This window comes from Hyla sarda, chromosome 3 (assembly GCF_029499605.1).
Source record: "Hyla sarda isolate aHylSar1 chromosome 3, aHylSar1.hap1, whole genome shotgun sequence".
NCBI lineage: Eukaryota > Metazoa > Chordata > Amphibia > Anura > Hylidae > Hyla > Hyla sarda.
Genome location: NC_079191.1, coordinates 286,691,987 through 286,705,881, shown reverse-complemented (window position 1 = coordinate 286,705,881; position 13,895 = coordinate 286,691,987). Strand labels below are relative to the sequence as shown.

At 41.5% G+C, this 13,895-nt stretch overlaps 1 protein-coding gene and 1 long non-coding RNA gene across 5 annotated transcripts in view; one reads left to right on the top strand and one right to left on the bottom strand.

Moving 5' to 3' along the window:
- PACRG (parkin coregulated) overlaps positions 1–13,895 on the bottom strand; it is a 634,469-nt gene that overhangs the window by 251,709 nt on the left and 368,865 nt on the right. For all 4 annotated transcript variants that reach the window (XM_056566798.1, XM_056566800.1, XM_056566799.1 and 1 more), the window contains one exon: positions 10,503–10,652. In XM_056566798.1, the coding sequence (XP_056422773.1) occupies positions 10,503–10,652 (150 nt within the window). The remainder of the gene's footprint in view (positions 1–10,502; positions 10,653–13,895) is intronic.
- The window catches only part of LOC130362404 (uncharacterized), a 52,611-nt gene that overhangs the window by 27,170 nt on the left and 11,546 nt on the right, over positions 1–13,895 (top strand). The window lies entirely within an intron of this gene.

Sequence of the window (13,895 nt, the reverse complement as noted above, 5' to 3'; positions counted from 1 at the left end):
CCCTTATACACAGCACACTAATATATTCAACCTTGGTTGGGATACACTGGCATACACACAAAAGGGACTACAACTCCCAGCATGTGTCATTCAGGAGTCTTCAGTCTGTGGTATAACACCAGCATGCTGCCTCTGTAGTCTCCTGGGGGTTGTAGTTCACCACACCTCTATAGGGCATACACCAGTGTTTCCCAACCAGGGTGCCTCCAGGTGTTGCAAAACTACTACCAGCATGCTCAGACAGCCAAAAGATGTCCGGGCATGCTGGGAGTTGTAGTTTTGATACAGCTGAAGACACCCTGGTTGGGAAACAATGCACTTTGTTTGTAATATACTGAATAGGCAATGCCAGTGTTTCCAATCAGTGTGCCTCCAGCTGTTGCAAAACCAGCATGCAAAAAGGCTGTCAGGGCATGCTGGGAGTTGTAGTTTTACAACAGCTGGAGGCACACTGGTTTGGAAACACTGATGTGTATGCTGAATAGGCTAGAACAGTGATTTCCAACCAGTGTGCCTCCAGCTGTTACAAATCTACAACTCCCAGCATGCCCAAAGTCTGTCCAGGCATGCTGGGAGTTGTAGTTTTGCAACAGCTGGAGGCACACTGGTTTGTAAACACTAGAATACACACACACATAACAGGGACTAAAACTCCCAGCATGTGTCATTTAGGAGTCCCCCCCCCCCCCCCTTCACACACAGAAATCATCCCCAGTCTGAGATTTATTCCCCTGCAGTCTATACATCCCCAGCCGGTGCACTTTGTTATCCTCCCCTTCAGATAACACTTGTCTTCTCTGTCTTCTTTCAGTGCCGACCTGCTCCTCAAAAGACAGAGCAGGGGGAGGGGAGATGAGCTGTGTATGTCCTCTCTCTCCCCCTGCTCTGGCTTCTTTCTCTCATGCAGACCTGCGTCCTCCAGGAGGGGGAGATGAGGGGGCGTGGCTTATCTCTCTCATGCAGTTCTGAAAGAACAGAGAAAAAAAAAAGCCCTGACATGTTGTCCACAGCCTAATCCTAACATGTGGACAACAATAAGAGATCCAACACAGAATTACAGAAATTCCTGGCCCACAAACGGGTAAGAAAAAAAACACATGCTACACAAATATATAATACATGACAATTGTAAAAAACATGAACATTTAAAAGAAGATGCAATACAGCCAAAAATCTTATCCACCGGAGTACCCCTTAACACCATTCTCAATAGGTGTTGGACATAGCTCCCCTCCCTCCTCCACACCCAATGACCTCAGTACAGGTCCCAGAGCATGCCTAGAACACTCTTCCATAAAAGTCAGCACTAAATTAAAGTTTTCTTTTGTTTGAGTGGTTGTTATGACGTAGATCTCTAAATGCTGTTAAAAGTAGCTCAGGCAGAAAACAAGGCCTCATTCAATTAAACTTCGAATTGTGGATAATTTCTATTCTGCTATATAGTCATCTTTGTGAACTCTCTTACATGTGTTTTGATAATAATATGGCTCTGTTCCCTATAACTTAAAGCTGCATTTCCATTACTTTACCACTATAGCTATCTTTCCCTTTCTTTTTGCACACTGACCTTATGTTTACTTCAAATCCCTTTGCTAAGTATGTTTGTATAAGCATATTGTACAGTAATGTAGACCTTGACAACAAGCTGTTAGAGTACAATAGCTTGACTGAATGAGGCCTCAGTGTTCTAGATATAAACTATCATTTGAATAGAAACGTTTCTGAAGTGGAATTTTCACCTTGCATGAACAGTTTTGGATGAAGATTTGTTCCATAGAATGTAGCTAATCCATGTCTTGGCCTATGATGCAGTTTGTATGCGGAAGAGCATCAATAAGACATATGTCACTTATTTCATTTCACGAGCTGATTTTCAAATCTGTGCCATATAAACTATGGAGAATAATACAAATAATGGTGCCCTATATTTTGGGAAATATTTATTGTAGATTTTCTTATGGAATACACATAGAACACAGCTGAAATCAGTGTAAATTTAAAGGGGTATTCCAGGCAAAAACTTTTTTTTTATATATATATATCAACTGGCTCCGGAAAGTTAACCAGATTTGTAAATTACTTCTATTAAAAATTCTTAATCCTTCCAATAGTTATTAGCTTCTGAAGTTTTCTGTCTAATTGCTCAATGATGATGTCACGTCATGGGAGCTGTGCATGATGGGAGAATATCCCTTGCATGTAGGAGCTGGACAGCTCCCGGGACGTGAGTCATTAGAAAGCAGTTAGACAGAAAACAGCAACTCAACTTCAGAAGCTAATAACTATTGGAAGGATTAAGATTTTTTAATAGAAGTACAAATCTGTTTAACTTTCCGGAGCCAGTTGATATATAAAAAAAAGTTTTTGCCTGGAATATCCCTTTAACCATGTCAGTACTTATGTTTGGTAGTTCTTTCATATGGAGAGATTATGAATAAGAATAATCGTATTGTTTATTGTTTAATGGCAATTTTAAACTAACATTTTATACTGCATAGAGACGTGAAAAGTGTTAATTGGTTGGGGTCTTGGTTGTCCTCTCCGCCATTTCCCAGCTGCAGGAGATGGGCTCTGTAGACTTTATATAGAATCCATCTTCTGCAGTAAAGAGATGATGGTGAGAACAAGAACTTTCTAACTTTCCCTGTTAATTGTAGCGATCAGTGGGGGTCCCTGTATCCAGACCTCAACCAATTAAAACTTTGTCAGAAGTTTTTCTTTTTCTTTTTTACAGAGACACTTTAATGTCATCAATAGGAAACATATGCTAAAGAAAGTCCACAAATGTTACCTACATAGTGCCCTCTTTTTGCAAGCAATGCAACTATTATTTAACCCCTTAACCCCTTAAGGACTCAGCCCATTTTGGCCTTAAGGACTCAGACAATTTAATTTTTACGTTTTCATTTTTTCCTCCTCGCCTTCTAAAAATCATAACTCTTTTATATTTTCATCCACAGACTAGTATGAGGGCTTGTTTTTTGCGCGACCAGTTGTCCTTTGTAATGACATCACTCATTATATCATAAAATGTATGGCTCAACCAAAAAACACTATTTTTGTGGGGAAATTAAAACGAAAAACGCAATTTTGCTAATTTTGGAAGGTTTTGTTTTTACGCCGTACAATTTATGGTAAAAATGACATGTGTTCTTTATTCTGAGGGTCAATACGATTAAAATGATACCCATTATTATATACTTTTATATTATTGTTGCGCTTAAAAAAAATCACAAACTTTTTAACCAAATTAGTACGTTTATAATCCCTTTATTTTGATGACCTCTAACTTTTTTATGTTTCCGTATAAGTGGCGGTATGGGGGCTCATTTTTTGCGCCATGATCTGTACTTTTTTTTGATACCACATTTGCATATAAAAAACTTTTAATACATTTTTTATAATTTTTTTAAAATAAAATGTATTAAAAAAGTAGGAATTTTGGACTTTTTAAAAAAAATTTTCGTTCACGCCGTTCACCGTACGGGATCATTAACATTTTATTTTAATAGTTCGGACATTTACGCACGCGGCGATACCAAATATGTCTATAAAAAATGTTTTTTTACGCTTTTTGGGGGTAAAATAGGAAAAAACGGACGTTTTACTTTTTTATTGGGGGAGGGGATTTTTCACTTTTTTTTACTTTTACTTTTACATTTTTTAACATTTTTTTTTTACACTTGAATAGTCCCCATAGGGGACTATTCATAGCAATACCATGATTGCTAATACTGATCTGTTCTATGTATAGGACATAGAACAGATCAGTGTTATCGGTAATCTTCTGCTCTGGTCTGCTCGATCACAGACCAGAGCAGGAGACGCCGGGAGCCGCACGGAGGAAGGAGAGGGGACCTCCGTGCGGTGTTATGAATGATCGGATCCCCGCAGCAGCGCTGCGGGCGATCCGATCGTTCATTTAAATCGCGAACTGCCGCAGATGCCGGGATCTGTATTGATCCCGGCACCTGAGGGGTTAATGGCGGACGCCCGTGAGATCGCGGGCGTCGGCCATTGCCGGCGGGTCCCTGGCTGCGATCAGCAGCCGGGATCAGCCGCGCATGACACGGGCATCGCTCCGATGCCCGCGGTTATGCTTAGGACGTAAATGTACGTCCTGGTGCGTTAAGTACCACCTCACCAGGACGTACATTTACGTCCTGCGTCCTTAAGGGGTTAAAGGGGTATTCCAGGCCAAAACTTTTTTTTATATATTAACTGGCTCCAGAAAGTTAAACAGATTTGTAAATTAATTCTATTAAAAAATCTTAATCATTCCAATAGTTATTAGCTTCTGAAGTTGAGTTGTTGTTTTCTGTCTAACTGCTCTCTGATGACACGTCATAAAACATATATAGGTCGGGTGTCATTTTAATTGTATGGCCCTACAGAATAAAGATAAGGTCTCATTTTTACCGAAAAGTCCATTGTGTAGAATCGGAAGCTCCCAAAATTAACAAATTTTTTTTTACAATTTTTACGTTTTGTGGTAAAATGCTTGAAGTAATTACAAAGAACAATTGATGGCGCAAAAACAAGCTCTCATATGGAAAATTTTAAGTGTTGTGATGTTTAGAAGTGAGGTGGAAAATACGAAAGTGCATAAGTGAAAAAACCTTAAACCTTATACCCACCTTAAAGGGGTATTCCAGGCAAAACCTTTTTATATATATCAACTGGCTCCTGAAAGTTAAACAGATTTGTAAATTACTTCTATTAAAAATTCTTAATCCTTCCAATAGTTATTAGCTTCTGAAGTTTTCTGTCTAACTGCTCAATGATGATGTCACATCCCGGGAGCTGTGCATGTTGGGAGAATATCCCCATAGGAACTGCACAGCTCCCGGGACGTGACATCATCATTGAGCAGTTAGACAGAAAACTTCAGAAGCTAATAACTATTGGAAGGATTAAGATTTTTTAATAGAAGTAATTTACAAATCTTAAAAACCAGCCAAATTTTTCTGCTTTTTATTATTTTCTCCAGTGGTTAGAGGATACCATTCTAGGCTAATTTCTCGGACAATACACTGTGAGATAGATAGAGTACCCCCACCTATTGTTATTTGTAATTTACAAATCTGTTTAACTTTCCAGAGACAGTTGATATATAAAAAGGTTTTACCTGGAATACCCCTTTAAGGACCACAGGTTTTTACACTTATGCACTTTTGTATTTTCCACCTCACTTCTAAACATTGCAACACTTAAAATTTTCCATATGAGAGCTTGTTTTTGCGCCATCAATTGTTCTTTGTAATTACTTCAATCATTTTACCACAAAATGTAAAAACTGTAAAAAATTTATTTTTTATTTTGGGAGCTTCCAATTCTACGCAATGGACTTTTCGGTAAAAATGACACCTTATCTTTATTCTGTAGGGCCATACAATTAAAATGACACCCAACCTATATAGGTTTTATTTTGTTTTACTGCTTTTAAATAATTATAACTATTTGTACGAAAATTGGCATGTTTAAAAATTGTCCTCTTCTGACCCCTATAACTTTTCGATTTTTCCGTATACGGGGCTGTATGGGGGGTCATTTTCTGTGTCATGGTCTGTAATTTTTATCAGTACCATTTTTGTTTTGATGAGACTTTATGATCGCTTTTTATAATTTTTTTAGAGTATACAAAGTGACCAAAAATACGCAATTTTGGACTTTTGATTTTTTTTTACATGTACACCATTGACTGTGCGGTTTAATTAATGTAATTTTTTTAGTTTGGACAGTTACGCACATGGTGCTACCACATATGTTTATTTCTGTTTTATGGGAAAAGAGGCGGTGATTCAAACTTGTATTAGGGAAGGGGTTAATGCACATTTATTAACTTTTATTTTTTATTTTTACACAATTTTTTAGTCCCCATAGGGAACTATTACATGCAATCCTTAGATTGCATACACTGAACAGTGCTAAAAGCCCACTAAGGTAGCCGGGATGACTTTTCTCCTGTTTTAGACACGCAATCAACTTTGATCACGGTGTCTAAAGGGATAATACCGGACATCAACCCGAACAGCGATGTCCGGCTTTATAAACTGGGATGTGCTGGGTATGAAGCACGCTCAGCTCCTGAGAACACTTCATATAACGGGAGTGGACAATGGACATAAATATAAGTCCATTGTGTCTAAGGAGTTAAATAGAAATCAGCAAGAAAGGGACCTAAAAAGGTGTGTGCATGGGATAATGTTACTCCCCTTCTAAGATGTCCAGTGAAAGCATATTTCTCAGGTTCTTTCAGCTGTGTCTTATTAGCAGACTACAAACTGCAATTGTGTCAACACTACTGACAGAATTGGAAACACTCACACAGGAACTGTCTGCAAATGCAAAGCTAATGTTAAACCAGTCCACGACATTTAATATTGTTGGTCTAAAGATTTTTCAGCCAAGAGTCAATGACAGAACAATATAAGCAGGTACTGGGAGTTTTTTTTTTGCCATTTATGTCAGGGGACGTTAGACATTGAGTAAGGGTCTGACGGCCACTATAAATTAGATTTAATTTTGACAAAGGTCCCCTTGGGTGTCTACATGAAGGACAACATTAACATTTCCTCCTCCAGTAGACAATAGTCTACTTACCATGTAAAACTGTACCTACTACAGGGATGTGGAAATCCTATAGCCCGACGCCCGGGACAAGTAGTTTTGGGCGCCGGGCAGGTGAATTGTTCATAGATTTAGCCCTGTATCGGGCTAGCAGGGACAGACAGACTTCCCCCTTATTTTCTTTAATGTCGGTGTGAGGTGCAGGAGCCGATGGAAGTCTCCACCTCACACAGAGTGTATGGAGGGGGCGGCGGCCTCCAGCTGACTGCAGAGCCCCCTTATCTCCCCTCCCGGAGGATGGACGGAGCTCAGAAGACACAGCAGGGTGAGAGAACGGATATAGACAGCTCCGTGCACAGCTCCATCCCCCGCACACAGCTCTATCCCTCCCCCTCCCCTGCTCTGTCTCCCAAGGACCTAATCCACCACGGGGAGGTTGCTTGTTTGCACGGGGAAAACACAGAGCAGGGGGGAGGGGAGAGAGGAGAGGACGGAAATCTCACCTCACACCGGCCGGGACTACAGCTCTGATGTCCACTCATGGCGGCTCAGGTGAGGAGACCAAGAATGCAGGCGGCGGCAGGAAGGGTGGTTGTATATGTAGGGTGTGAGTGTATGTGTGATGTGTGTATGTAATGTATGATGGGGGGGGCAGCGGCAGGTGTATGTATGATGTGTGCATATGTATGGTGTATATCAGTGTTTCCCAACCAGGGTGCCTCCAGCTGTTGCAAAACTACAACTCCCAGCATGCCCTGGGCATGCTGGGAGTTGTAGTTTTGCAACAGCTGGAGGCACCCTGGTTGGGAAACACTGGTGGATATGTATGGTGTGAGTGTATGTGTGTATGATGTCTATGTGTGATGTGTATGTAATGAATGATGTGTGTATGATGTCTGTCTATGTGTGATGTGTATGTAATGTATGATGTGTGTATGATGTCTGTCTGTCTATGTGTGATGTGTATGTAATGTATGATGTGTGTATAATGTCTAAGTGTGATGTGTATGTATGTAATGTATGATGTGGGGTGGGCAGTGGTGGGTGTATGTATGATGTGTGCATATGTATGGTGTATATGTATGGTGTGAGTGTATGTAATGTATGATGTTGGGGGGGGCAGTGGCGGGTGTGTGTGTGTGTGTATATGGGGGCAGTGGCTGGTGCATGTATGATATGTGTATATGTATGGTGTATATGTATGGTGTGAGTGTATGTAATGTACGATGTTGGGGGGGGCAGTGGCGGGTGTGTGTGTGTGTGTGTATATGGGGGCAGTGGCTGGTGCATGTATGATATGTGTATATGTATGGTGTATATGTATGGTGTGAGTGTATGTAATGTATGATGTTGGGGGGGGCAGTGGCGGGTGTGTGTGTGTGTGTGTGTGTGTGTATATGGGGGCAGTGGCTGGTGCATGTATGATATGTGTATGCATAAATGTTTTGTATAGGAGCAGACGGGCATTAGGGCAGTTGTGCCATCTAATTTTATTTATTTTTAGTGGCACCCGCACTAAATTGCACCCCCAGAATCCCGCCCCCTTCATACTCACCGGCCAACCAAGAGCCCCACGGATGCACGCAAACACGCCCGAACCAAAACTACAACTCCCAGCATGTTGGACCATAACCTAAACTGTAGAACTATAAAGTGCAACATGCTGGGAGTTGTAGTTTTGGTTCGGGTCAGCTGCAGAGCTATAGGCTGCATCAGGGCATGCTGGATGTTGTAGTTACTAACTGTAATTCCCAGTATTCCTTGACACAGACTATGGCTCTGTAGCTGACACAAACCAAAACTACAACTCCCAGCATGTTACACAATAACCTTAACTGTACTATACAGTGCAACATGCTGCAACACCCACACAACCATAGGCTGCATCAGGGCATGCTGGGAGTTGTAGTTATCTAGTAACTAAATGCAACTTCCAGCATTTTCTGACACAAAATGCACCATATAAACTGGAGAAGCAGAACCCCCCCCCCTACCCCCCCAGTAACACATAAGTCCCTATGAAGACTGAAAAATAGTGATTCAAATATTTTAAAAAGTGCGTATATATGTGAATAAGCCCCTTTCCTAATAAAAGTTTCCAATTTTCTTTAAATAAAAATAATGTACAAAAATAAACATAAGTGGTATTGCTGCATGTGGAAATGTCCAGACTATTAAAATATTATGTTAATGAAACCGTACGGTGAACGGTGTAAATGTAAAAAATAGTCCAGAATTGTTCATTTTTGGTCACTTCATATGAGAAATTTTTTATGGTGATCAAAAAGTTACATCTAGACTTTTTTGGGCTTGTCTCAGGCGTAAGAGGAGCCACAGCTCTCCCGCCTCTAATATCCTGGCATGCTGCGATCACCTATTAAACCATTAGATCACCGCTGTCAGCAGTGTCTAAAGGATCTTATATCCATCCCTGGTGGTCTAGTGGGGGGGGATCAGACTATTTTGGTGGAAATTATTTTATCTGCCAGGACAAGTGGATTTTCTTGAGGGACAAGTAGATTGTGTTCCGCTTTAGTCCCTTGGACAAGTATTTTTTTTTTAAATTTCCACACCCCTGTACTAAAAGAGTACCTGTTACCAAACTAAACTTTTAATATATTGTTACTTATGTAATTATAAGACACTTTGCTATTTACTTAATGTTAATATTCTCAACCTTTATATGTTTTTAATATAATTGAAAAAACGGCAACTAGGTGGCTCTGTTCTGTTCCCTGCGAAAGTCAAACAGTTAGTTTGGTCTCCTCCCGGCCTTGCAGGAGACCAAACTCAGGAAGTGCGTACGGGGCATGGCGAGTCAAAGCTCTCGCAGGCTTCAATGACATTGCACCTGTTGGGGAACACCCACTTTTTCCTGCCAATAGCTCACACAATGTGAGCAAGGTGAAAGGTGTGATACAGAGCTTTTTAAAGCTTAGGAAAAAATAATAAGGGCAGGAGGAGTGTTAGGAGTAGTTAGGGAATATAATCTGAGTTAGTTTAGAAAATATGGTTTGATGACAGGTACTCTTTAACAATGATATCCTTTACATTTTAGGCACTACACTCTTAACATATCACAACAAATTGTATCATTTAGTATTTATTACTGGAGGCCTCATGCAATAAAGCTAGTCAAGATGGTACAGAAGAAAACAGTTCTGCTTAATATAGCACATTCAGGCATCAAGCTCATTTTTCATTTTGACTTTTTTTTCTACTTACAATAAAGAGACAGATTGGTGGAGTATTATATAAGAAATTGCCTTCCATTTTACATGTATTACATCACACAGAAGAAAGTGAACAGTTAAATTAGCAGTAATTGATTCTATCAGAAGTTCTGGGGAAAGAATCCATGGTGACTGTGTGCTAAATAGAATGTGGAATACCGAGCTGTTAATACAGTTAAAGTAACAAGTTTTCTTTGTTACCGACATGAAGAAACTGCCATTATCACTTAAGTCTGGTTATGAATGAAATGAACCAGTAACAATGGCTGTCAATTGGAATTTGGTTGTTTTAAGAGCTCATCCAAATTATAAGCTCATGTTTATAGCACATGAGATGACAACAAAATGCACTCATCTTGTCATAAGCCAGCTACAGAACTCTAAAATGTAATTATTAGAAGATTATACAATGGCTTCAGTGCTTCTCTACTTTGTTTAATAAGCTGTACGTGAGCTGTGTCAGAAATTAAAAAGTAATTTTATTACATCCCAGCACTGGGAAATGTGGTAGCTGATCTCCAAATGGATTTGTATTTAGCTGCTGAAATATATTAACTAAGCATTGTTACCATACCCCATGATTCTTTTTACTCTAAAATAAATGAAATCAATTTGCAAGAAAAAGTACAGTTAGGGTTTTGGAAAAAAAAAATATTAAAGAGCAATTTATAATCCATATTTAAAGCAGAACAGACCTACCGTTTATGTTTTTGAAGATGTTGAGAATTGGGAGAATCTGGCGGTAGTACGGTACGAGAGCTTCACCCACCATTTCAGCAGAGACAACCAGGTGCTGAAGTACTTTAAGGGTGGTGCATATTACTTGCCGATTACGGATATTCAAAGCATCTAAAACAAAATGAAAGTGTGTTTATATTTTGAAACTACCTGTTTTTTATATTTTATATATATATATATATATATATATATATATAAAGTCCCAAAATAATGCAGCACTACTTATCCAATCCAGCAAACAATGGTGGTGCCAGCGTCCAAAAAAAGACTTGATCAAGGTCCTCCATAGACAAAAACCAAAAACAGGCGCAGCACTCTCAAAAAAATTTTTTTGAGAGTGCTGCGCCTGTTTTTGGTTTTTTTTATATATATATATATATATATATATTTATATTATCACCAACATAAGATGCTCACATATTGAAACATAATTTACTGTAGCTCACCCAGGGGATACTTCAATGAAACAGAGAGCCGCTTGATACAAGATTAGACAAAGTTAGTGGACGAATAGCACTATAAAAAACAACAGTGGGCTTCACGTACTGAAAACCTATTTAATATGAGGGGTAATAGACTTAGCCTTTGTATCCTGCACCCCCGGGTTGGTCGTGTGGATGAGCTACAACACGTTATAGCATTTTAGTCAAAGGTGTTTCCCAGATGCTACTGGGACTTGATGGCGGAAATGCAGAAGATGGAAGGTATAAACTTTCCAAAGGAAAAATTTAAATGCTGCTGGTGCGGTCATCAACAGCAGAGTAGGATCAAAAGGACTTCAGATCAGACATTAAAATGCCAATAAAGTTGGCTTTCATTTAAAGCATTACTCAAGTAATGCATTCCAGGAGAACCATGTCCAAAAACACATTAGTGTGGTTTTTGTAGCACAAAAGACCATCAAATGGGGGTAAAAAGTGCAATAAAGCAGTTTTAGGCAGTTTCATTGCTATGCAATGCATTTTACGTTTAAAAATAAGCAATTCTGGACTTTGGTATCTTTTCGTTCAACTCATCCACCATTCCATTAAAGGTGTTATCCACAAGACAGCGGACTGAGCGGTCGCATGTAGCGGTAGCTCCCGCTTGGAACCCGAGATTTATTATCCTGACCGAACTCCTGACCCTCTCACCTGCCACGGGGGTGATACAGCATCATGGTGCGAACTAACCGGACTGACCAGAACCGGACTCGGGACAAGTCGGCAGTGGAGCGGCTACAGGAGTTTGCAAGAGGCCCTGGCCAAGATGGCGCCGGCGAGGCGGTATGTGCAGCAGCTGAGCCGGAGTTGGAGGAAGGCCCTCCTGGGGTAGAGGAGTCAGCGGAGCTGGAGACAGTACTTACCTTGAAGCAGGTGTCGGATCAACTCCTTCAGGCGATCGCATCTTGCCAAACGACCCTCACTGGAAAGCTGGAGGAGGTGAAGGTGGATGTGGGTCTGCTGCGTCACGATCTGCAGAATGTGCGTAGCCGCCTGATCCAGGCCGAAGACCGCATATCCACCTTGGAAGATACTGTGTCACCCGTCCCCGCCTCTATATCCGCCATGGAGACCCAACTTACTCTTTGCCGACAGAAAAACGACGACCTGGAGAACAGGTTGAGACGGAATAACGTGCGCATTATCGGGCTCCCGGAGAGGGCGGAAGGTCAGGCCCCGGCTATGTTTGCGGAGCGCTGGTTCCGTGACCTGTTCCCCAATGCTCCATTTTCCATCGCATTCACTGTGGAGAGGGCGCACCGGGTCCCGGCACGGGCACCGCCGCCTGGAGCACCGCCGAGACCGTTCCTGGCACGCATATTGAACTTTAATGATCGGGATCTACTACTACGCCAAGCACAACAACTTGGGGAGATTACATTTGAAAATGCGAAGGTGTCCTTCTTTCCGGACTTCTCCGCCGAGCTACAGAAGAAAAGGGCTACATTTGCCACAGTGAAAGCAAGGCTACGTGAATTGCAGGTTCCGTATTCTATGGCCTATCCAGCCCGTTTGAGAATTGCAGAGGGTGACCGGGCACTGTTCTTTAATGATCCAGCGGAGGCCCTGGACTGGCTGCGCAGGAGGAGAGGAGCCTCGTCGCGCCTGAATGCTTAAGTATTTGCCTATTTGCTCTACAAGTTATATGTCTTAACTGCTCGTTGTTGGAGGTATCCTGCTGGTCGGTTGTTGGTGGGATGTTTTGACACTGACCTGTGGTGGGGTGAGGGACCGTTTACCTTCCAACATCTCGGGTTCATCCCCGTATATAGAGCCACCTAATACCATCAGTGCACTGGTACTTTTACCGGACCACAGGACTTGCTGATTGCTGGACTGTGTTCTGTTTAACCCCTCTCGGAGGAGAATGGGACTTCAGTTCTCTTGGTTATGTTCTCTCTTTTGTTTTTGCGTTATGTTTTTTTATTTTATTTTCTTTTGGGTCCGCACGACCTTTTCTTTTTTTTTTTTTTCTTTTTCTACTTTATGTCTCAGGGGGACTCTGGAATCTGTGCTGTTTAGGGGGGGAGGAGGGGGAAGTGTGCTTAATATTGTTTCTTCCTAATGATGGCTAACTATCAGGTGATGTCATGGAATGTCCGGGGTATGGGGGCTCCTAAAAAGCGAGTTCTTATATTTTCGCATGTACGAAAGTTTCAGCCATCTGTTCTGTGTCTCCAAGAAACGCATTTAGTCCCATCTCGGTGTCACCTCCTGGGAAGGCCGTGGGTTCAGTGGCAGGCTCACTCCTGCCACACGTCCTTCTCACGGGGTGTCTCCCTGCTTGTCCACCGTTCCCTTAGATGGGAACCCATCACTACTAAAATTGATTCACAGGGTAGATATGTTTTTGTTCATGCATATATAAATAATGATCCTATTGTGATTCTAGGCATATACAACCCCCCTCCGGCTACTATGGAGGTCTTCCACATAGCATTTAGTTTCGCTGCTGCATACCCGGGTGTCAAATGTTTATGTATGGGTGACTTTAATTTGCTTCAAGATGCTGCGTTGGACCGTCATTTGGGTTTACAGGGCTCCCTTCATGGGAGTTCTGGCCCTTTTTCGGCCTTAATGCAGGAAGTGGGATGGTTGGATTTATACAGATCACGTCACCCCACAGCGAGAGTATACTCATGTTTTACCATAGGACGCAACTCTTTATCCCGTATTGACCATGCATATGGGACCCCGGCCTTGGCAGGATTGGTATCAGATATCTCCTATGGTGTTAGAGCTATTTCGGACCACTACCCTATGTTGCTAACTATTCTTTTACATTCTATTTCCCCCCATAGGAGATGGAAAGTGCACCCTTTCTGGTTGCGCCTGTTGGATCCGGTTGATCGGATCCCCGACCAACTGCAGG